A 22,491-nucleotide genomic window follows, 5' to 3' on the forward strand; every position below is an offset into this window, starting at 1 on the left:
CCCAATAGTAGACCTCTCATTTCTCGTTCACATTAGCGGCTTCTTATTTGGTTTACCTTTTGGCCCCGTTCGCTTCGCTAAAAAAACAAGTTGAAATACTGTTCCGGATAATTTATTGTGAGAGAAACATTTTTCCAACTGAAAAAACAAGCTGAAAAGTACGGATTATAAGTCAAGCGAACAGGCCGGCCTTTGTTTTGTTTGTCTTCCGCCTCCCGGGCTCCCGGCAGGCCTGAGTAAGCAAAACCGGGTATAGTGTAGCACCTGAGTACAAACTCTTAGAAACAAAATAGTTTTCTTCTGTCTTCATTTTTTTCCTTGTGCCATGTCTTGCATCTTTTCGCTGTCAGTACTTTCCTATTTACCTAAACAAGCCCGAACGGCTCCTCCGGCAGAAGCACCATCCACGTTGCCCAAAATTTTTTTGGCTGTTGGATTTTCGATCGCCCGGTCTACATTTAGTGAAGCGGCCCGTAGTGCTCCTCCAGAGAACATATGTCCACGTCGCTCCAATTGTTTCTGCCCGTCGGGACTTCCATCGTGCGCCCACGGTTGATTGGAGCGGATTTCGCAGAAAACAGCTTCTGCCGCTCCTCATTCGCTTCCATCAGCTTCCCGTCTGTTTCTCTCAGAGTTATGCGGCTTCTACTCCGGATCCGGCCTACCAAATATATACGTGCCCTTCCGATTTCCACTCGCGATTCTTCCAGCAAAAAAAAAAGAACGGCCTCCACCTTACCTCTTCCCCGTCCTCCCGCACCTCGGCGCGACGTCGCCGTCGCTCGCGCCGCCGCCCGCGCCTCCCCTTCCTCTCCCTCTCTTCCGACCAGCGGGGCTAGGCGGCGGCGCCCACCCTCCTCGTCGTCCTCCTCCGTCCTCCCTTGCCTGCCTCTCACCTCTGTTTCTGCCTCCCCTTCCTCTCGCTCTCCCCTTCCTTCCCGAGGCGGCGGCCGCGGCCCCTACGGGCGGCGCGCTGGCGCGGGTGAGGCCCGGCAGCCCCCTACACTCCTGCATCGTCCGCACAGGCTCCTCAACGCCTCCTCCTTCCGGGGAGCGTGTTCTTCTCTGCTTCACGAAACCCTAGCTACCTACACGCGTGCTGCAGATTGGTTACATCATTGCTACTTCTTCTGATCTGGTTTCGTTTTTGTGATTGTTTCCTTCTCTTTCTTAGGGTTCCTCTAGGATCCCAAAATTTGATGCCTTCCTTCTGCAGCAGTAAGTGCCTTGGTCTTCTATTCAAGGGTTGGCCCTTCGATGCCTCTGTTGCTGTGTTGTTGCTCTTCTCCGTTCATCTTCGGCGCCGATTAACTGTTCCAGCTTCACAGATAAGTGTGTCCCATCTGAAAACCCAGCATCCTTTACGTGTATGTTCTGTTATTTTTCCCTTGGAAATAAAAGCTTCTGCTATGATATGTCTATTTGTACACAGAAAATTGTCCGAACACTGTTTGTCAGCTACCTCATAATTTAATACCTTATATAAGACGGAGGGGACAAATTAAATCTAACTAATCCCAACTGGTACTTGAAAAAAAAACCGAGGTCAATTCTTAAGGTTTAGAAATTATATGAATTATCATCAACCACTACCATTGTGGAAAAATTAACTTGGAATACTCTTATAAGCTTATTGTTGTTTGTTTAATATCCACCTCTACCCTGATTAATAAAGGATAAAGGAAGACAAACATTCTTTATGATTGTATTCTTAGAAAAATACGGCAAATTAATGCTCTTCTCGATTTCTTGTTCCTCCCAACTTGCTTGGTCTTAGTACAATCACCTAAAGAAAATCCTCTTTATCTCATTTCCTACCTTATGTCTCTGCTCCCTTGATCTCCTTTTCTGTATGTATGGATCTATTTTGCTTACGCATAAGGTTTGTGTTCTGGCAGAAAAAACAGAGCTTGTCTCAGCGCGCTGTGCTGCTTCTGTAATCTTCTCATTAGTATATATATATCGGTGTGTGCTTATGGTGCTGCTTAATTTTTTTTTGTCTGAGCATATGCCACTGCTGATGATGTACCTATTGCAATCTGAGCATATGATGATACATGTGAGGTGCTTCTGATAAACTTGGCCATATTTTTGTGCATTTGCTATTTTCCATTTTTTTATTGACCATATGTCAGTGCCAATGATGTTGGAAACAGATATTCTCCCCTAGAAAACCCATAGGGCTCTAGCCGTTGGATCTTCCATCGTGCGGCCACGATTGATTGGAGCGGATTTCGCCGAAAACAGCTTCTGCCGCTCCTCATTCGCTTCCACCAGCTTCCCCTCTGCTTCTCTCAGAGTTGTGCGGCTTCTACTCCGGAGCCGGCCCACCAAATATATACGTGGGCTTCTGATTTCCCTTCGCGATCCTTCCAGCAAAAAAAAAAGAAAAAGAAAACAGAAAAAAAACTGGCCTCCACTGTGGCATGGGCGGGGGTGCCCGTTGGTGTTTTATGATGTTTCTATTCCATTTTTTTGGGAACTGAGGCATTTGGCGTATGGAGTGATACGGGCTATTACATATACATGGTCCTTTGTATTCTTAATGAACTGAGGCACTTTGGCATATGCAATGATGACCTACTTTTCCCTGCCAACAATCCAGTTTTGTTCCTCGCGCTTCGTTCATGCACAGTATGCCCATCGAATACTTATAATGGAGGCACATCACCTCCTACAGCCCCTCTCCCAAATTGTAGAGCACCTAATTATGACAAATAACGTATTTCTGATTTTGGCAGTTCAGATCTTAATGCGATAATGTCAGCTATAGAACTTTTTTATTGATTTGAACCTGTTTAGCTTTAGGACATTCATTGTTGCCTCTTCTCTTTGATCCATCCTACGTGTCTAAACATATGTCAATGATGAATGGAGCTTGCTAATTTGATACCAATACATACTTGCTAATATGTTTTCAAAGATTTCTTTCAGTGCTCTCATTTGTATAGATGATTTCACATTCATACAGCAAGCCATCTCATTTCACAGCTTTCAGCGTCTGTCATCTCGGCTTTAACCTCATGCATACAATTTGTTGACAAGCATCTTTTTTGTCCAATGTAAATTCAACTTTTATGATCTACAAACTGCAATTTCTTTTCAATGGTTTCAGACTTATGTACATAGCCCATTTACAAATTTTAGGTATAATATGCCTTTCCTGATATGTAGTGAGGTCTGTGTTCAGGGATTCAATATTCAGATCTTCGCGCTTTGTTGCTTTTGGGTGTCAATGTTATGATCTAACATAGTGCCCCCGCTATCTAGCACCAACTTCTTCATCCCTTGACTTTTGGCTTACTTAAAGTGTCCAGGTATACTAAACTAATTCCAATGTTAGTAAAACATGATTCTCTACATTTTGTACAGAAACTCAAAAGAAGCATATGGAACTTGGAAAGGATGTAGTGTTCAAATAAATTTTCAACCTCACAGGTATTTTCCTTAATTCCCATCACTTAATGTTGTTTCATTCTCCAATTTTAAATTTTCCTTATGGTGCTTATGGTGCTGCTTAATTTTTTTTTGTCTGAGCATATGCCACTGCTGATGATGTACCTATTGCAATCTGAGCATACGATGATACATGTGAGGTGCTTCTGATAAACTTGACCATATTTTTGTGCATTTGCTATTTTCCATTTTTTTATTGACCATATGTCAGTGCCAATGATGTTGGAAACAGATATTCTCCCCTAGAAAACCCGTAGGGCTCTGGCCGTTGTATCTTCCATCGTGCGGCCACGATTGATTGGAGCGGATTTCGCCGAAAACAGCTTCTGCCGCTCCTAATTCGCTTCCACCAGCTTCCCCTCTGCTTCTCTCAGAGTTGTGCGGCTTCTACTCCAGAGCCGGCCCACCAAATATATACGCGGGCTTCTGATTTCCCTTCGCGATCCTTCCAGCAAAAAAAAAAGAAAAAAACCTGGCCTCCACTACCAGCTTCCCCTCTGCTTCTCTCAGAGTTGTGCGGCTTCTACTCCGGAGCCGCCCCACCAAATATATACGCGGGCTTCTGATTTCCCTTCGCGATCCTTCCAGCAAAAAAAAAAGAAAACAGAAAAAAAAACTGGCCTCCACTGTGGCATGGGCGGGGGTGCCCGTTGGTGTTTTATGATGTTTCTATTCCATTTTTTTGGGAACTGAGGCATTTGGCGTATGGAGTGATACGGGCTATTACATATACATGGTCCTTCTTTGTATTCTTAATGAACTGAGGCACTTTGGCATATGCAATGATGACCTACTTTTCCCTGCCAACAATCCAGTTTTGTTCCTCGCGCTTCGTTCATGCACAGTATGCCCATCGAATACTTATAATGGAGGCACATCACCTCCTACAGCCCCTCTCCCAAATTGTAGAGCACCTAATTATGACAAATAACGTATTTCTGATTTTGGCAGTTCAGATCTTAATGCGATAATGTCAGCTATAGAACTTATTTATTGATTTGAAACTGTTTAGCTTTAGGACATTCATTGTTGCCTCTTCTCTTTGATCCATCCTACGTGTCTAAACATATGTCAATGATGAATGGAGCTTGCTAATTTGATACCGATACATACTTGCTAATATGTTTTCAAAGATTTCTTTCAGTGCTCTCATTTGTATAGATGATTTCACATTCATACAGCAAGCCATCTTGTTTCACAGCTTTCAGCGTCTGTCATCTCGGCTTTAACCTCATGCTTACAATTTGTTGGCAAGCATCTTTTTTGTCCAATGTAAATTCAACTTTTATGATCTACAAACTGCAATTTCTTTTCAATGGTTTCAGACTTATGTACATAGCCCATTTACAAATTTTAGGTGTCATACGCCTTTCCTGATATGTAGTGAGGTCTGTGTTCAGGGATTCAATATTCAGATCTTCGCGCTTTGTTACTTTTGGGTGTCAATGTTATGATCTAACATAGTGCCCCCCGCTATCTAGCACCAACTTCTTCATCCCTTGACTTTTGGCTTACTTAAAGTGTCCAGGTATATTAAACTAATTCCAATGTTAGTAAAACATGATTCTCTACATTTTGTACAGAAACTCAAAAGAAGCATATGGAACTTGGAAAGGATGTAGTGTTCAAACAAATTTTCAACCTCACAGGTATTTTCCTTAATTCCCATCACTTAATGTTGTTTCATTCTCCAATTTTAAATTTTCCTTTCACCATACTGGTTACTTCAGCAGTCGCTGATAAACAATATTACCACATCCTGGTAATGTCAGATATCCTATCCGGAAAGGTGAAACCATCTGTGAGTTTCAAAGTCCTGATGTGTTATCTTCTCCTTGATTGTTGCCTTGGTTTTCTAAGTCCTACTCAAGTCATTGTAGCCTTTGATTTCATCAGAGGTGCCTCTAAGTCCTGATGTGTTATCTTCTCCTTGATTGTTGCTTTCGTTTTCTTCTTTCCCCAAATTATTGTCTGCCTACACTATGATTTGATACTGCTGCTTCCTAGCCATATGAACTCCTGCCTGTGATCATATATCTGTATGCACCATGTAATATTTCCTACCTTGCAAATATGCACCCTAGGCTACATTCAGAATTACAGCACTCATATTCTCTCTTTTAATTGCAGTCTGGTAATTACCTTGAACTAAGCTCTGATGAACTTATTTTTCAGCAAACAAGCTACTGAGAGGATCTCCAAACCATCTTCCACATCGACAGCAAAGGCCAAAGCCAGGAGAATGGGGTTTCAGCTTCAGCGCAGAGCTTTCATGGTTGGTAAATAAAACACTAATATTCTGAAACGTTTTACTGAATCTTGCTCACGTTGGCTCAGACCTCACCTGAATTACCACCTGAAAACAGGTCAGTTACAAGAAGACCACACGAATATAGAGTTCTGATAATCAGCATAGACCAACAACCGACCGAGGCAACAATCTTTACATAGCAAAATCTCCATATTTAGAATCATGTATCGTTGCACGGGCGCGCGAAGGCGCGCGCCCTCATACTAGTTGATCTATATTGCCCAGTGAGGAAACCTTTTGTCCGAAGTATGAGTGTGCTTGAATTGCGTACTGCTACATGTCACCTGAATGAGCGCAGAAGCAGTGGAACAGATGAGTTAAAGGTAGGAGCTCGAGAAAATCCAGATACGGGTCAAATGAAACCAGTGTCCGATTGGCCAGGACTGAACTCAAACCGTATCAGTTTGGCGCATCACTCTCGCCGTGCTGCTTGTTTGGTAACCCGTAGCCGAATCGACTTCCGGTAGTCTAGTACGAGCAGTGTACTACTGCGTTTTCTTATCCAGGCATGGCAACGGCTGTTCCAACAAGGCGTTTCCAAGATGAATTCCGCATGAGGACAGAAGCCCACTAGAAACAACAAGAACCCTGTCGCGACAAAAACGAGCGAATAAAAAAACAAGAGCTCGTCCACGTTGCTGGCTGGTTTAATGTGAGAGAAAAATATTATTTACTGGTTGATAAGCTATGGCTTATAAGCCAAATACGATCAAGCGAACAGGCCGAAGATTACACCTATGTGCAAACAACCCTATGATGGCTTGTTCGCTGGTTGGTTTCTGGACTGGTTTGGGTTGGCTGGTGCTGGTTTGTTGTGAGAAAAAAACACTGTTGGCTGGCTGGTTTGGGCTGGCTAAAACCAACAAGTGAACAGGGTGTGAATCTCTGATGAAGTTTGAACCAGCCCGGTTTGTTTTGTTGAAATTTGCCGTATGCTCATGCTTATGCTAATTTGCTGTGAGTGAAAGACAATATTTATTCGCTAAAGTAGTACTGAAGAACATGGCGCATATATGAAATATTAAAATGGAATGGAATAGAGCTATAACCAGATCCTACACAAACCAAGTTACTGGGCTGAAATATAACCTTTCAAATCAAAAAGAAAAAAACTTAGGTCCTGTTTAGTTTCACTTCAAAATACCAAAAATTTTCAAGATTTTTCGTCACATCGAATCTTTGGACGCATGTATGAAGTATTAAATATAAATAAAAAATAAAACTAATTATATAGTTTAGACAAAATTCACGAAATAAATCTTTTAAGCCTAATTAAACTATAATTAGATACTAATTAAAAAATAAGAACGAAAGTGCGACAATGGCTAAACGGTAGCTTGCCGAAATCTGCTCCAGGTTTGGAACCTGGAATTCAGAAATCTGAATACAGTCACGGCACTCAAGTTGGGCCCGGTTTAGTTGCCAAATTTTTTGGCAAAATGCAACTGTAGTATTTTCAAAATGCAATTGTAGTATTTTCGTTGTTATTTGACAATTAGTGTCCAATTATAGTCTAATTAGGCTTAAAAGATTCGTCTCGTGGATTTCGTCTAAACTATATAATTAGTTTTATTTTTTATTTATATTTAATACTTCATGCATGCGTCAAAGATTCGACGTGATGGAAAATTTTAAAAATTTTGGCGTTTTGGTTGCAACTTGCTGGCAGAGGCAGGCGGCAGGCCCACACGCCCGCCGCAGAGCATTTCATTTTCACTGCCGAGCGGGCCCACCAACCAACCCATCATCAGTAGGCAGCACCAACCCCCGATTCTGACAAGTGACCCCTCCCCTTCCCCTTCCCCTTCCCCTTCCAACCAACTCCCTCCTAGTCCTATAGATCCCGTCCCCTTTCCCATTTCCGCACCAAGCAGCCGGCCCAAGCCCAAAACCCTTTCCCCTCCTCCCCTCCTCCTCTCCCCTCCCCACGATGGCCGCCGCCGCCGCCACGACGCCGCACTCCCTCCTCCTCCAGCGCGCGGCGACCCCGGCCGCGCCGCCGAGGGCGGCCATCGCCGCGTCCTCCCTCAGCCTCTCGGCCCGCGCCGCCAGGATCTCGTGCGCGGCGGTGGCGGCGCCGTCCCCCGCCGCCGCGGCGGCGGCGGACGAGGCGGAGCGCGGCGTCTACAACTTCGCGGCGGGGCCCGCGACGCTGCCGCTCTCCGTCCTCAAGCGGGCGCAGGCGGAGCTGGTGGACTACCACGGCTCCGGGATGAGCATCATGGAGATGAGCCACCGCGGGAAGGAGTTCGACGCCGCCATCAAGAAGGCCGAGGCCGACCTGCGCGCGCTCCTCGCGGTGCCCGACACCCATGCCGTGCTCTTCCTCCAGGGCGGCGCCACCACGCAGTTCGCCGCCGTCCCGCTCAACCTCTGCGCGGGCCCCACCGACCCCGCTGACTTCGTCGTGTCCGGCTCCTGGAGCGACAAGTCCTTCAAGGAGGCCAAGAAGTTCTCTGCCGCCTCCGTCGCCTGGTCGGGTAAAGACGGCAAGTACACGGCCCTCCCGCCCTTCGACGCCATCAAGCAGAACCCTGAGGCCAGGTTCCTCCACATCTGCTCCAACGAGACCATCCACGGCGTCGAGTTCAAGGACTACCCGGAGCCCCGCAACAAGTCGGGCATCCTCGTCGCCGACATGTCCTCCAACTTCTGCTCCAAGCCCGTCGACGTCTCCCGCTTCGGCGTCATCTACGCCGGCGCGCAGAAGAACGTCGGGCCCTCGGGCGTCACCATCGCCATCGTGCGCAAGGACCTCATCGGCGCAGCGCAGCCCGTCACGCCCGTCATGCTCGACTTCAAGACGCACGCCGACAACGCCTCCCTCTACAACACCCCGCCCTGCTTCGCCATCTACATCTGCGGCCTCGTCTTCGAGGACCTGCTCGCGCAGGGCGGCCTCGCCGAGGTCGAGAAGAAGAACGCGCACAAGGCCGGCATCCTCTACGACACCATCGACGCCAGCGGCGGCTACTACATCTGCCCCGTCGACAAGTCGGTGCGGTCGCACATGAACGTGCCCTTCACCCTGGCGAAGGGGCCGGACTTCGAGAAGCAGTTCATCGCCGAGGCGGCCAAGGAGGGCATGGTGCAGCTCAAGGGGCACAGGTCGGTCGGTGGCGTCCGCGCCTCCATCTACAATGCCATGCCGCTCGCCGGCGTGGAGAAGCTTGTCGCCTTCATGAAGGACTTCCAAGCTAGGAACCCTTGATTGGCTTGTGCTTATGATCATTTGGTATTGCTGCTCTTTAGCAGTATGTTTTGTTCTTTCTTCATAGCACAAGTGAGCTCTGTGCAAGAGCAACTTTGCTTTGCGCATCTGGGATCTATCTGTAGTATTAGTAACAGCTACTGTATTTTGCGATGTTCTTTTTCACTTTTTATTAGGTGTTCATGGGATTTCATTTCTATGGATCACCATTGTAGTTGGAATGTGTTTTGCTGGAAATAAGGAATAAGGTGGATGGTCATTTGCCTCGCCTCGATCGAGAGCAGGTGACGCTGCTATATCATTCAGACTTGTCAGTGCTTATAAAACACTAATTTGAAGGTTGTTTGGTTTTTGCCTCTCCAAACAAAGCAAATTTTGTTGGTTTCTTCTTTTCTTACCATTTTTAGAGACAGAATTCTGCTGAAATTTGATGTCATCTGTACTTTAGTAAGATTCTGATGAAAATTCTTTACACCCGTTGTACGTATCCAGCGTTGTTTTCAGATAGGTTGTCCATGTTGATGACTAAGCATAGAATACACTGCCTTGCATCTGATCTGATGGTACTAGTATATCCGTGAAAGATCCATTTAAGGTTGGTAACGGGTGAGCACTCCAGAGTCCAGAGTTTGGTGAAGTACTTTTTGCTGGTTCTTGGTGTCGTTATCTGACTGATCCATTTATGCTGATACCAAAAACAGATGTGCAGTGTGACATTGTTTTAAATTGCACGTTGGGTAAACATTGTGTCATAGCACAGGCAAAAGGTCAACTGTTGGTATTTCCAAATGACAAGACAATGTTTTGACTCAAATCAGTCTAAACTCGAATAGCAGCATGCCTTCTTTTCCTCAAGATTGCAAAATCTGTTTCGGTACTAGTTCTCCAATTGACAAGTTACTACGTACAATCAAGTTGAGCTGCTAGTTACGCCATAATATTATTCTCTTTTAACTAACCATCAGGATACGAGCCTGTTCGCTGGTTGGTTTCTGGGCTGATAAGTCTGGCTGGTGCTGGTTTGTTGTGAGGGGGAAACACTGTTGGCTGGCTGATAAGCCCCGGCTGAAACCAACGAGCGAACATGCTGTTATCAAGAGACGTGCAGAATCTGTACATGTTAATTTTTCTGATTCTATGGGTGGAATGGTCTATTATTATATTATGGACACAACCACTTGGATGTCGTTATGTCATCCATGATTCTTGTCATTGGAGTCTTCGTTTGGAATTGCTAATCTATTCTGACGAGTGGGGGACAGCTCTCTCTCATGCTAAAGTGTGTTTGCACTTTGAGCCTGCAATTCCGATGGAAGTGAATGGAAATTTTGTATGGAAGGTGTGAATGGGTACCACTGCAAATTGCTGAAACTGCCGGTATTCTCCTTGGAAATGCATTCCGCCTCTGCAGTTCAACTTTCATGTTTGTAGTATTTTGGATTCCTGGTTAAAAAAGTGGAAACCCACACGGCCCTGTATCTGATGCTATTACTAGTATTTATTTGTCAAAAATTCATTTAGGGTCTGGACTGATTTACTAGGCTGGTACCAAAAACATATTATGAGCATATATGCAGTGTGATCCAGTTTCAGATTGCACGTTCGGTAATCCAAATAACAGGATTATGTTTTGACTTAATAATCCGTAAAATCAGGATAGCAGCATGTTCTTGGTTTTTTTTTTTTTTTTGGCCCCTAAAGATTGCAAAATCTGCTGTAGTGCACTGTTTAGTTTCCTTTTTTTAGCAATGCAACTGTTAGTTCAGTACTCATCATGTTTTTGTTCCTGCGGCCCGGCCCACGTCACCGGTCAGTTAACTTCCTTCCCCTTCCAAGGCCCAGCCCACACTCTACCCTAAAACGGCCGCCGCCGAAGTGGGCGTGGCCCAACGAGAACGCGGATTAACCGCTGCCCGCTGAGTAAATCGCAAGCAGAGCACACGGAGGCAGTCCGCTTGAAAGGTAAGCTCCGCCTAACTCTAGTCAGCTGTCTTCTGGGACATGCATAGAGTATTAAGTATAGACTATTTATAAAATTAAATGCACAGATTGAGACTATTTTGCGAGACGAATTTTTTAAACTTAATTAGTCCATGATTTGACAATGTGGTGCTACAGTACATATGCTAATTGCGGATTAATTAGGCTTAATAAATTTATCTCGTAGATTACTGGTGGATTCTATAATTTATTTTTTTATTAGTATCCAAACACACTATGTGATACCCCTATATGACACCTCCCAGCTTTAGTCCATGAATCAAACACCCTCTAAACCCTTGTGCAAGTCTAACAGGAGAAAGGACCAAAAATAGTCAATTCCCTCGTTGCCACTATAAATTGTAGGAGTTCTCTGAAAGCCATTCAAATTTTCAACTTCCCTTCAATGCCATTCAAATTTTCAACTTCCCTTCAGTGCCATTGTATGAAATTTGTGTTTCCCTTACTGCCATTTCTGTTAAATTCTGTTAAGTTATACCCAATGACAACAGGGCCCCACAACTTCTCTGTTATGCGATCGCTTCATCGGAAAAAATAGAAACATTGGGCGGCCGGGCAAAGCTTGCGGCTGCTTAGGCAAGGCTTGCGGCGCCGGGCACGCGGCTGCCCCGGTGAGCTCGCGGCTTGCTGGGGATCTTGCAACCGCCCAGGCGCGCGTGGCGGCTGAGACCGGGGCGCCGGACTCGTAGCCGCCGGTGAGGCAAGAAGTGCAGGTGCGCGGGGTCGTCCGAGCTCGCCGGCCTCCACGACGATATTGCTAGATCGTGCGAAGGGGGAGGACGAGGGGAGGCGTCTTCGGCGGCATGCGCAAGCAGCTGGGCAAGATCAGGGAGCCACCGGGGCGCTCGCGACCGCTAGGGGCCAGGCTGCTCACGGCCGCCAGGGCAAGGCACTCGGCTGGCCGGTGCTGCAAGAAGCGCACATGTGCTGATGTTCACAGAAGCGCACCTGCTTCTTTCATACGGATCCGCAGGAGTTGGAGGCAAAGTCGATGGCAACGATAGTTGAGAAGAGATGGTCGCAGAGTGAGCCCGTGCTCGCAGAGTCGTGAGTGGGCATGCCTTCTTCCTGATTCTGCTTAGCTATTTCCCTTTCTTTCCCATGTAAAAGCGTACAAGTTTTTGCAGAGAATACGCAATAATTTCATTAACCGGATAGTCCAGTATTCATAGAGTACAGCAAGGAAGAAACTAACTAAAGATTGCATCCGGTGGCTTCTTTCCTTGAGAGCTAATCCATTTGCCATTCTGGTGCCATTGACGAACGAGTGCACCTGTCGGCAGACCGCAGACGCGAGTCGGCGATGCCAGGATGTGCGCGCGGCTGCACCGCACCTAGCAAGCGTGTGCGGACGACGCAGGGGAGACGCGCGCCGCCTGGGCCTCTGCCTGTTCAGTCGTCCTGCGCGCGTTCTCGAGCTATTCGCCCTCCTGTGCGGGTGTGCGTCAGCCGCCCTGCCCCTCCCGCATGCATGCGTCGTCGTAAACGATCGTGAATTATTTACTGCTAGATAATTTGGTACGAAAGAAAAATACTATTTCAATTTATAATCCACGCAAGCGAACAAGCTGTAGGCCGCTGGTGAACGAGGACCATGAGGCCATGACGGTGTCGACGAATCTCACAGCGCGGTCAGTGTCGACGTGGTTGAGGCGTAGCCGCGGAGCTGAGGGCTGAGGCAGAACAACAGCCAACAAGGCCGGAGCCAGCGCTGCACGACGCGCATGAGAAAGGCGAGCGATGAAGCAGCACATTTGCCTCGGCGAGTGCCAACTTAACGGAAAAGTTAACAGATTTTAACGGTAATGGCAATCGAGGAATTGCAAACTTAGAATAGTGGCAGTCAAGGGAACTTAACAATTTCAATGGCATATAAATTTCTTGACTCGAGGAAGAAAACGCGAACCGACTAGCCCCTCTGCTTCTTCTCTGTTTCTCCTCCCCTGATTCTCTCGATCTGCCAGGGCGCGGCGCGATGGCCGACAAGGCGACGTCCCCGGAGAAGAAGTCGTGGGCCGACGTCGAGGAAGAGGAGGAGGCCAAGGCCAAGGCGGCCGCGGAAGCGGAAGCGGCTGCGGCGGCGTCCTCTTCCTCCACCACTGAGCCAACGGTGGAGGAGCAGGCCAAGCAGATCGAGGCGCTCTCTCTCGCCCCGGCGGTGGAGGACGCCGCAGGCGAAGAGGGTCCGCCCCTCCTCGATGACTCCGATGACTCGCAAATCCAAGCCGTACGCTCCCGTTCCCCTCCCCACTTCCGCCAGCGCCGACGCTAGCCCTAGCCAGTCTCGCTTGCCTCGGGCTGCTGATTGATTGATGTGATTTCGATTTGGCTTCGCTCCAGGTGACTTCGGGTGGCACGGTGTACGAGTCGGCCACCACGTTCGAGGATCTGAAGCTGTCTCCCGAGCTGCTCAAGGGGCTGCACGACGAGATGGGGTTCAGCCGCCCAAGCAAGATCCAGGCGATCACCCTGCCCATGATCCTCACGCCGCCCTACAAGGACCTCGTCGCGCAGGCGCACAACGGCTCTGGAAAGACCACCTGTTTCGTCCTCGGCATGCTCAGCCGCGTCGACCCGCAACGCAAGATACCCCAGGCTATCTGCATTTGCCCCACTAGGGAGCTCGCGCAGCAGGTCATAACTTAAGACTCACCGTTCTTGTACTATGCTATCGTATCATATGGGTGGAGATGGCGTTATCCCTGGTTATTATTGAATGAAGCTCTGTTGTTAATGGTGCTGAGTTTGCTTCATTCAACTGTGCAGAATAAGGCAGTTCTCATGAGGATGGGCAAGTTTACTGGCATTACATGTGCCTGTGCAATCCCGCCAGCTCAAAAAGACTATATGCCGATCTCTAAAATGGCTCCGATTACTGACCAGATTGTTATTGGCACATCTGGTACGCTCATCAAATGGATTACCCATAAGAAGCTGGCCACAAGGGATATCAAGATACTTGTGTTTGATGAGGCGGATCATATGCTTTCTGAGGTTTGTTTGATTTCAATTCTTGTCTTGTTATCATAACAATGCCTAGGGTTGTCAGTATTTGGAAGGGCACCTTACTGTTAGTCTCTTTTGGCATGGTATTTGAGTTACTATATGCTGTAAGGAGCAATGCGTCAAGAAACTTGTTAAGCTTCTCTGACTACCCTTGGCAGTCACATTACAACCAACTGATTAAGTGATTTTTTTTTGAAACAATGGCAGGAGCTCTGTCTTTCAATTAAGACGAATGAGTTTATATACAAGCAAAGGTAGCCAAGCGTGGTGCCAAATACCACGAAAGGTTAGCCCACCCACGCAACGCGGTAGAGTACACACTACCATGAGTCATCGTTGCCGAGCATGGTTGCAAAGCAGCCAGCAGCTCCGACTTTCCATGGCAGAACACCGACGACCCATCCTAAGATGTCAGACCAACGGGCCCGAAGCAGGAGGCTACAACAGGTCATCGTTGCCGAGCTCAACGGCTACGCGAAGAGCAGCTCCGACTTCCTGCCATGATCCCACGCCCCGCCTGCGGCGATTGCCGAGCCTCTAAAGCTGAAACCCAGCCGTCGGAGAAGGAGGGTTCGACCTACGTCATCGTTGCCGAGCTACATCCCCTGATGCAGCAGCTCCGACTTCACGATGCAGAACTCGTCGTCTCGCGTCAACCGGGTGCCGAGAGGCAGAGGACATCCGCCGAAGGAGACATCACGGCCGAGACGAATTTCCACAGTGACGCATTCAGGAAGGGTACGACGCCGATTGCGCTGCCGTCGCTTGTCCAAGAATGGACCGGGTTTCCACTCGTGGAAGACATGGCTAGGGGCACGAGAACACGACGCCCCGAACAAGGAAATCGGCGCCACAGGCGTCGCCGTCGCCAAGGCTTTCGCCCGAGGTGCCCCTAGCACATACGTCGAGCCAAGATGTCGGACCCTAGCCTGTCGCCACCGTCGTCGTCACTGTCATCCCGCAGACGCCCCTCCAGAGGGGCATCAATGCGGCGACTGCTCACAGCAGCCGCACAGCTGCGTCGGCCGCCACCCCCTCCTACCAGGCAACATGCAGAGCTGGACTTACCCTGCCACGCGCGTCACCCTGCCGAAGCCATCGCCAGCTATCGTCGCCGGCTCAAGCACCCGCCTTCGACACTGCCGACCTCCGCCAGCCACCGTCAGGCGCATGCCCCACCACGGGCGCCGCCCCCTGCCCTGGGGGCACCGGATCTGGCCGTCAGGGCGCCAGACCCAGTGTCACTGGCCGCCTCCACGCCATGGTCGAGGAGGAAAGGGGGAAGCGGAGGAGGAAGAAGGAGCCCCCGGCGCCTGCACGGGCACTGGCCAGCGCCGTCGCAGCCGCAGCAGGTGGCCTCGCCGAGCCCCACGCGGCTCGCGCGAGGGCACGCCCGCCGACCCGCTACTGTGCACGCCGCCAACAACTGCCGAGTGCGAGGAAGAGGAAGAGGCCTGCCCCAGGCCGACGCAGCCGCCCCCGCGCGTGCCCCTGGGTGAAACGCCTCGCACCACGGGCGCCGTACCCGCGGATCCGGCGACTACCCGGCGTCTTAGACAGGAGCCGCCGCCACCGTCGCCCAGCGCCCGCCCAGGCGCGGCCTGCCGGAGATCCGCGCGAATCCGGTCCTTGGACCGCCGGATTCGGACGCCGAAGCGAGGAGACTGCCCCAGACCGCTGCTGAAGACGCCGGCGCCGCCACAAGCCTCAGCGACCTCGTCGTGCCCCAGGACGCCGCACGCGAGCTCGTCCCCTACCGTCGCAGCTTCCACCGCGAAGAAGAGCCTCGCCGCCGCCCTCTCGGCAAGCTGGATGGCCATTCCGGCGGCCTCCTCCGGCGACGGCGCGGCTGGAGAGAGGGAGGGAAGGAAGAGAGGCGGCTAGGGTTTGGGTCGCCTCCCGTGTCGCCTGCGTGGGGGCGACGCGGGGGGCGTTTTCTAAGTGATTATTAACCAGAGTAGACAAAAGCAATGCACTTGTATACAATGAATCACAACCGACTGATTAAGTGGTTATTAACCAAAGTAGTGGAACGCTATGCATTTTATATACTTTCCGCGATGTTATGCCTTTCCCAAACATCAAACAGATATTGTTGATGCACGCTCACAGTAGGGACGGGTTATTTTCATCATGTCTAGATGCAAACCATTAGTTGAATGTTAGTTAGCAACGCAAAGTAACGATTTGTTTTTTAAACCTTTACAACTCCAAGTAATGCATAGCATATACTACATTGCTACCAAACAACTTTTGATCTAGTAACATGCAGTACATTCTAGTTCCAAGTACACTGAGAAGTAGAAAAATGATTTCTATTTCCTTATTGGTAGAATGCCCGCAAGTCGAGTTTTTTCATTGCTAGAATGATTTTAGCCTTTCCAGCTTTTATATGTTCTCTAAATCGCAAACTGATGTCTATGTCTTCTACTTTATTTCTGGGATGATAATTCTTTTTATAACTGGAGTTCACAAATTGGTTCATTGCTCATGACATCTTGCCCTTGATTTTTTTTTTGGGTCCATGGCCATGCAGCTTATTTTATCATTTAAGCTAGTCTTTGTAAATCCATGAGTTGTTTTCGTACAGTGGTGAATTCCTTGCAGGATGGCTTTAGGAGTGATTCTGAAAGGATCATGAGGGATATACAAAGAAGCGCTGGTGGTTGTCAGGTAATTTTCCTTTGCCTCTTTAACTTTTTTCCTATCACATGAAAAAGCTTGCTAAGAGGATATCCGGAAGCTGTAGTGAGAAACAATCTTGATCTAGGGAACAACCTTTTTCCTAATGATGGAAACAAGGCTTATTATTTGAAAAATCTCATCCCTGAATTCAGTCCATTCACTGTAGGTGTGGAATCAACCAATGATGACATTAATTTCTTTTAAAAAACTGTGCATGCATTCGTCATTTGTTATGTTACTACTTACTGGATGTATCTTTGTTAGATACGATACTTGGGTCTTATGTAATGTCTTATTGGCGGATTCCTATTGCTAAATTATGCATTCACTTCAGTTTTGAACTAGACCTATAATGGATGATAATCGGAGCTTCTCATAACTATTTGTATATCCTGCCTGGCCATACAGCGGCAATGTCTTGTTGACCTGATGTGTTTGTTGAACTATTTTTCATATTTTAATTCTATTTTTGCCAGGTGCTTCTCTTTTCTGCGACCTTCAATGAGAGGGTGAAGGATTTTGTTACAAAGGTCATTAGGGATGGAAATCAGATATTCGTGAAGAAGGAAGAGCTTACTTTGGAAAAAGTAAAGCAATACAAAGTTCAAGTCCCTGATGAATCAGCAAAAATAGAGGTCATAAGGGACAAGATATTTGAATTTGGACAGAAAGTTGGGCAGGTTATCATATTTGTTAGAACAAAGCAAAGTACTAAGAATGTTCACAATGCTTTGACGAGGGACGACTATGTGTGCTCCTCAATTCAAGGATCCCTTGACCAATCAGAGAGGGAAAAGATAATACAGGAATTCAAAGATGGCTACACCAAGGTTCTTATATCAACTGATGTTCTTGCTCGAGGTTTTGACCAAGCACAGGTACTATTTGTGTGGCATTTTGCTTTACACTTCATGAAGTACAAAATTTTCACCTTCTAATTTTGTTGTTTTCGAGCATTTGCTTTACACTTTATGAAGTACAAATTTTTCACCTTCTAATTTTGTTGTTTTTGAAAGGTTAACCTGGTTATCAACTACGACATGCCAATCAAATTTGGTACAAGAGATGAACCTGATTATGAGGTGTACTTGCACAGAATTGGCAGAGCTGGGCGCTTTGGCCGGAAAGGTGAAATTTGGATCTATGGTTCCTTCTAGAATTGTATTACATGTTTAGTAGCATCGGTTTTGCATTAAATGAATAAGTCAGCGTCACAGGAAGCAACTAGGTATTGTGATCCACATTGTGGCAAATAATAGTGGTGGCATTATTAGGAATGAAATGAATTGGGGATCATGCTGTCAAAATATTGGATTGAACCTGTGCCCCCCATATTAGGTGACCATGCTGCTTTTATCAAGCATAGTGTCTGTTTGTAGCCTTGAGCTTGAATTTTCACCCGGATGCAAATCCCTTTGAATTCTTTTTTTATAAAGTTTAATCAAGAAATTTAGATGTTTTTTATGATAAGATGGAAAAGGCCCTTTAATCTGTTTAATAAGAAAACAAATAACAAGACTTTTCTACTTGACTAGGTTTACTATTTTGTATAGCATATTAATGTTGCTAACTTGGAATTGTTGCTGGTGACAGGTGCTGTGTTCAACTTGTTGTGTGGTCCAACAGATAATGTTGTGATGAAGAAGATCGAGGACTATTTCCAGCACAGTGTACCTGAGGTGTGTAACTGAAACTTGTGCGTGCTTTTATCTTGTGCTCTTATGCGTAAACTTACTGTATACTTACTACTATGTTTGTTAATTTTAGGTTCGGAATTGGCAACATGAAGAAGATTTTGAGGCTGCTCTTAAGGATGCAGGTTTACTTTAAGTAACCACCGAAACTTGTGGTGAGCAGCGCTCTCCGGCTCAGGACAATTCACCAGTGATTTTTTGCTGAGCCTGCTGCACAACATCATTGTGCTCTTCTGCTCATCCTCTTAGCAGCACCGATTTTCACCGGTGATTTTTTGCTGAGCCTGCTGCACAACGTTACTGTGCTCTTCTGCTCATCATGTTATCAGCACTGAGTGTTTTGCAGCAGAGTTTTGTGGATTATGTTAAAAGACTAGGACAATTATGGTGTTATGAGCTTATATGAAACAGAGGGTTGTTAAAAGGTGTTTCTTTGCCAATCTGCTTGTAGCGCAGTTATGAGCATTACCATTTGAAACTGTAAATCTTGTTATTAAAGAGTTAACTGTCGAGATGCGTGCGTCACGATTTTTTTTACAGTGATTGTTTAAAGAAAATGTATCATCAATGTACACTTAAGATGAGTCTTGGATCAAATTTTGCTTTCGTTTCCTGTGCTCCATCCCGCGTCATGTGTCAAGCGGTGGAGCCGGCTTAATGGCAGAAATGGCTCACACGGACACGCCGTCGGACACTGCTGGGCGGAGGCGGAGTTACCGTAGGCCGCCGCTCGTGCTAACGAGCTATGCCAGCCATAGCCATGTGACCGTCGCTCGCTCTGCCAGACAGTTTGAGGCATGGGAATGAGGAGGAGATTCAGTACAAGCTGCTTCCCACGGAAAGAATTATCTGTATTAATCTATCTCACTGGAGACCGGGGCCCATCAACATGTATACGATAATGTACACATGGAGCTGCCATTCGATTCTGTAATTCCGTTCACCCAAAAGAAGAAAAAAAAGTTACAAGTTGTCATGCTCGATGACCTGTGCCGCCCAAACGGTAGCTTGCCGAAATCTGCTCCAGGTTTGGAACCTGGAATTCAGAAATCTGAATACAGTCACGGCACTCAAGTTGGGCCCGGTTTAGTTGCCAAATTTTTTGGCAAAATGCAACTGTAGTATTTTCTAAATGCAATTGTAGTATTTTCGTTGTTATTTGACAATTAGTGTCCAATTATAGTCTAATTAGGCTTAAAAGATTCGTCTCGTGGATTTCGTCTAAACTATATAATTAGTTTTATTTTTTATTTATACTTAATACTTCATGCATGCGTCAAAGATTCGACGTGATGGAAAATTTTAAAAATTTTGGCGTTTTGGTTGCAACTTGCTGGCAGAGGCAGGCGGCAGGCCCACACGCCCGCCGCAGAGCATTTCATTTTCACTGCCGAGCGGGCCCACCAACCAACCCATCATCAGTAGGCAGCACCAACCCCCGATTCTGACAAGTGACCCCTCCCCTTCCCCTTCCCCTTCCCCTTCCAACCAACTCCCTCCTAGTCCTATAGATCCCGTCCCCTTTCCCATTTCCGCACCAAGCAGCCGGCCCAAGCCCAAAACCCTTTCCCCTCCTCCCCTCCTCCTCTCCCCTCCCCACGATGGCCGCCGCCGCCGCCACGACGCCGCACTCCCTCCTCCTCCAGCGCGCGGCGACCCCGGCCGCGCCGCCGAGGGCGGCCATCGCCGCGTCCTCCCTCAGCCTCTCGGCCCGCGCCGCCAGGATCTCGTGCGCGGCGGTGGCGGCGCCGTCCCCCGCCGCCGCGGCGGCGGCGGACGAGGCGGAGCGCGGCGTCTACAACTTCGCGGCGGGGCCCGCGACGCTGCCGCTCTCCGTCCTCAAGCGGGCGCAGGCGGAGCTGGTGGACTACCACGGCTCCGGGATGAGCATCATGGAGATGAGCCACCGCGGGAAGGAGTTCGACGCCGCCATCAAGAAGGCCGAGGCCGACCTGCGCGCGCTCCTCGCGGTGCCCGACACCCATGCCGTGCTCTTCCTCCAGGGCGGCGCCACCACGCAGTTCGCCGCCGTCCCGCTCAACCTCTGCGCGGGCCCCACCGACCCCGCTGACTTCGTCGTGTCCGGCTCCTGGAGCGACAAGTCCTTCAAGGAGGCCAAGAAGTTCTCTGCCGCCTCCGTCGCCTGGTCGGGTAAAGACGGCAAGTACACGGCCCTCCCGCCCTTCGACGCCATCAAGCAGAACCCTGAGGCCAGGTTCCTCCACATCTGCTCCAACGAGACCATCCACGGCGTCGAGTTCAAGGACTACCCGGAGCCCCGCAACAAGTCGGGCATCCTCGTCGCCGACATGTCCTCCAACTTCTGCTCCAAGCCCGTCGACGTCTCCCGCTTCGGCGTCATCTACGCCGGCGCGCAGAAGAACGTCGGGCCCTCGGGCGTCACCATCGCCATCGTGCGCAAGGACCTCATCGGCGCAGCGCAGCCCGTCACGCCCGTCATGCTCGACTTCAAGACGCACGCCGACAACGCCTCCCTCTACAACACCCCGCCCTGCTTCGCCATCTACATCTGCGGCCTCGTCTTCGAGGACCTGCTCGCGCAGGGCGGCCTCGCCGAGGTCGAGAAGAAGAACGCGCACAAGGCCGGCATCCTCTACGACACCGTCGACGCCAGCAGCGGCTACTACATCTGCCCCGTCGACAAGTCGGTGCGGTCGCACATGAACGTGCCCTTCACCCTGGCGAAGGGGCCGGACTTCGAGAAGCAGTTCATCGCCGAAGCGGACAAGGAGAGCATGGTGCAGCTCAAGGGGCACAGGTCGGTCGGTGGCGTCCGCGCCTCCATCTACAATGCCATGCCGCTCGCCGGCGTGGAGAAGCTTGTCGCCTTCATGAAGGACTTCCAAGCTAGGAACCCTTGATTGGCTTGTGCTTATGATCATTTGGTATTGCTGCTCTTTAGCAGTATGTTTTGTTCTTTCTTCATAGCACAAGTGAGCTCTGTGCAAGAGCAACTTTGCTTTGCGCATCTGGGATCTATCTGTAGTATTAGTAACAGCTACTGTATTTTGCGATGTTCTTTTTCACTTTTTATTAGGTGTTCATGGGATTTCATTTCTATGGATCACCATTGTAGTTGGAATGTGTTTTGCTGGAAATAAGGAATAAGGTGGATGGTCAATTGCCTCGCCTCGATCGAGAGCAGGTGACGCTGCTATATCATTCAGACTTGTCAGTGCTTATAAAACACTAATTTGAAGGTTGTTTGGTTTTTGCCTCTCCAAACAAAGCAAATTTTGTTGGTTTCTTCTTTTCTTATCATTTTTAGAGACAGAATTCTGCTGAAATTTGATGTCATCTGTACTTTAGCAAGATTCTGATGAAAATTCTTTACACCCGTTGTACGTATCCAGTGTTGTTTTCAGATAGGTTGTCCATGTTGATGACTAAGCATAGAATACACTGCCTTGCATCTGATCTGATGGTACTAGTATATCTGTGAAAGATCCATTTAAGGTTGGTAACGGGTGAGAACTCCAGAGTCCAGAGTTTGGTGAAGTACTTTTTGCTGGTTCTTGGTGTCGTTATCTGACTGATCCATTTAAGCTGATACCAAAAACAGATGTGCAGTGTGACATTGTTTCAAATTGCACGAGGCCCGTTCGGCTTATTTTATATCCGGATTAGTTCGGGTTTTTTTTTTTTCAGCCGGAACAATGTTTTTCTCTTACAACATTTCAGCTGGAATCGTGTTTTCAGCCAAGATTCAGCCAGCCGAACGGAGCCAGGCAAAAGGTCATCTGTTCGGGCCTGTTCGCTTGTCTGAATTTTGGAGGAATCTAGATGGTTTGGATGAATGCTGGAAGAATTTGTGAGAGAAAAACACTGTTTCGGATGAAAAAAATAAGCGAATCAAACCGGGTTTAAGGGCACGCGAACGGGGCCGTTCCAAATTACAAGATAATGTTTTGACTCAAATCAGTCTAAACTCGAATAGCAGCATGCCTTCTTTTCCTCGAGATTGCAAAATCTGTTTCGGTACTAGTTCTCCAATTGACAAGTTACTACGTACAATCAAGTTGAGCTGCTAGTCACGCCGTAATATTATTCTCTTTTAACTAACCATCAGGAGACGTGCAGAATCTGTACATGTTTATTTTCTGATT

General features: G+C 48.1%; 3 protein-coding genes across 3 annotated transcripts; all 3 read left to right on the forward strand.

Moving 5' to 3' along the window:
• Positions 1 to 7,599: 7,599 nt before the first annotated feature.
• Positions 7,600 to 9,363, forward strand: LOC136506996 (phosphoserine aminotransferase 2, chloroplastic-like). The gene has a single exon (XM_066501864.1). It carries the CDS (start codon positions 7,698 to 7,700, stop codon positions 8,976 to 8,978), a length of 1,281 nt encoding a protein of 426 aa, XP_066357961.1. The 5' UTR covers positions 7,600 to 7,697; the 3' UTR covers positions 8,979 to 9,363.
• A 3,422-nt stretch (positions 9,364 to 12,785) lies between these two features.
• Positions 12,786 to 18,943, forward strand: LOC136552317 (DEAD-box ATP-dependent RNA helicase 38-like). Its single transcript, XM_066543857.1, has 8 exons — positions 12,786 to 13,206; positions 13,320 to 13,613; positions 13,746 to 13,973; positions 16,593 to 16,658; positions 17,147 to 17,548; positions 17,687 to 17,798; positions 18,264 to 18,349; positions 18,438 to 18,943. Exons 1-8 carry the CDS (start codon positions 12,955 to 12,957, stop codon positions 18,498 to 18,500), a joined length of 1,503 nt encoding a protein of 500 aa, XP_066399954.1. The 5' UTR covers positions 12,786 to 12,954; the 3' UTR covers positions 18,501 to 18,943.
• Positions 18,944 to 19,866: 923 nt separating this feature from the next.
• Positions 19,867 to 21,596, forward strand: LOC136507004 (phosphoserine aminotransferase 2, chloroplastic-like). The gene has a single exon (XM_066501870.1). It carries the CDS (start codon positions 19,966 to 19,968, stop codon positions 21,244 to 21,246), a length of 1,281 nt encoding a protein of 426 aa, XP_066357967.1. The 5' UTR covers positions 19,867 to 19,965; the 3' UTR covers positions 21,247 to 21,596.
• Positions 21,597 to 22,491: the final 895 nt, after the last annotated feature.

This window comes from Miscanthus floridulus, chromosome 1, assembly GCF_019320115.1.
Source record: "Miscanthus floridulus cultivar M001 chromosome 1, ASM1932011v1, whole genome shotgun sequence".
Classification (NCBI taxonomy): Eukaryota; Viridiplantae; Streptophyta; class Magnoliopsida; order Poales; family Poaceae; genus Miscanthus; species Miscanthus floridulus.

Excerpts from the sequence above, each read along its gene's own strand:
- LOC136506996 (XM_066501864.1), top strand. The coding sequence starts at position 7,698 with ATGGCCGCCGCCGCCGCCACGACGCCGCACTCCCTCCTCCTCCAGCGC.
- LOC136552317 (XM_066543857.1), top strand. The coding sequence starts at position 12,955 with ATGGCCGACAAGGCGACGTCCCCGGAGAAGAAGTCGTGGGCCGACGTC. Across the intron at positions 17,549-17,686 it reads GAGGTTTTGACCAAGCACAG|GTTAACCTGGTTATCAACTA; the intron begins GTACTATTTGTG and ends TGTTTTTGAAAG. Across the intron at positions 17,799-18,263 it reads TGGGCGCTTTGGCCGGAAAG|GTGCTGTGTTCAACTTGTTG; the intron begins GTGAAATTTGGA and ends TGCTGGTGACAG.
- LOC136507004 (XM_066501870.1), top strand. The coding sequence starts at position 19,966 with ATGGCCGCCGCCGCCGCCACGACGCCGCACTCCCTCCTCCTCCAGCGC.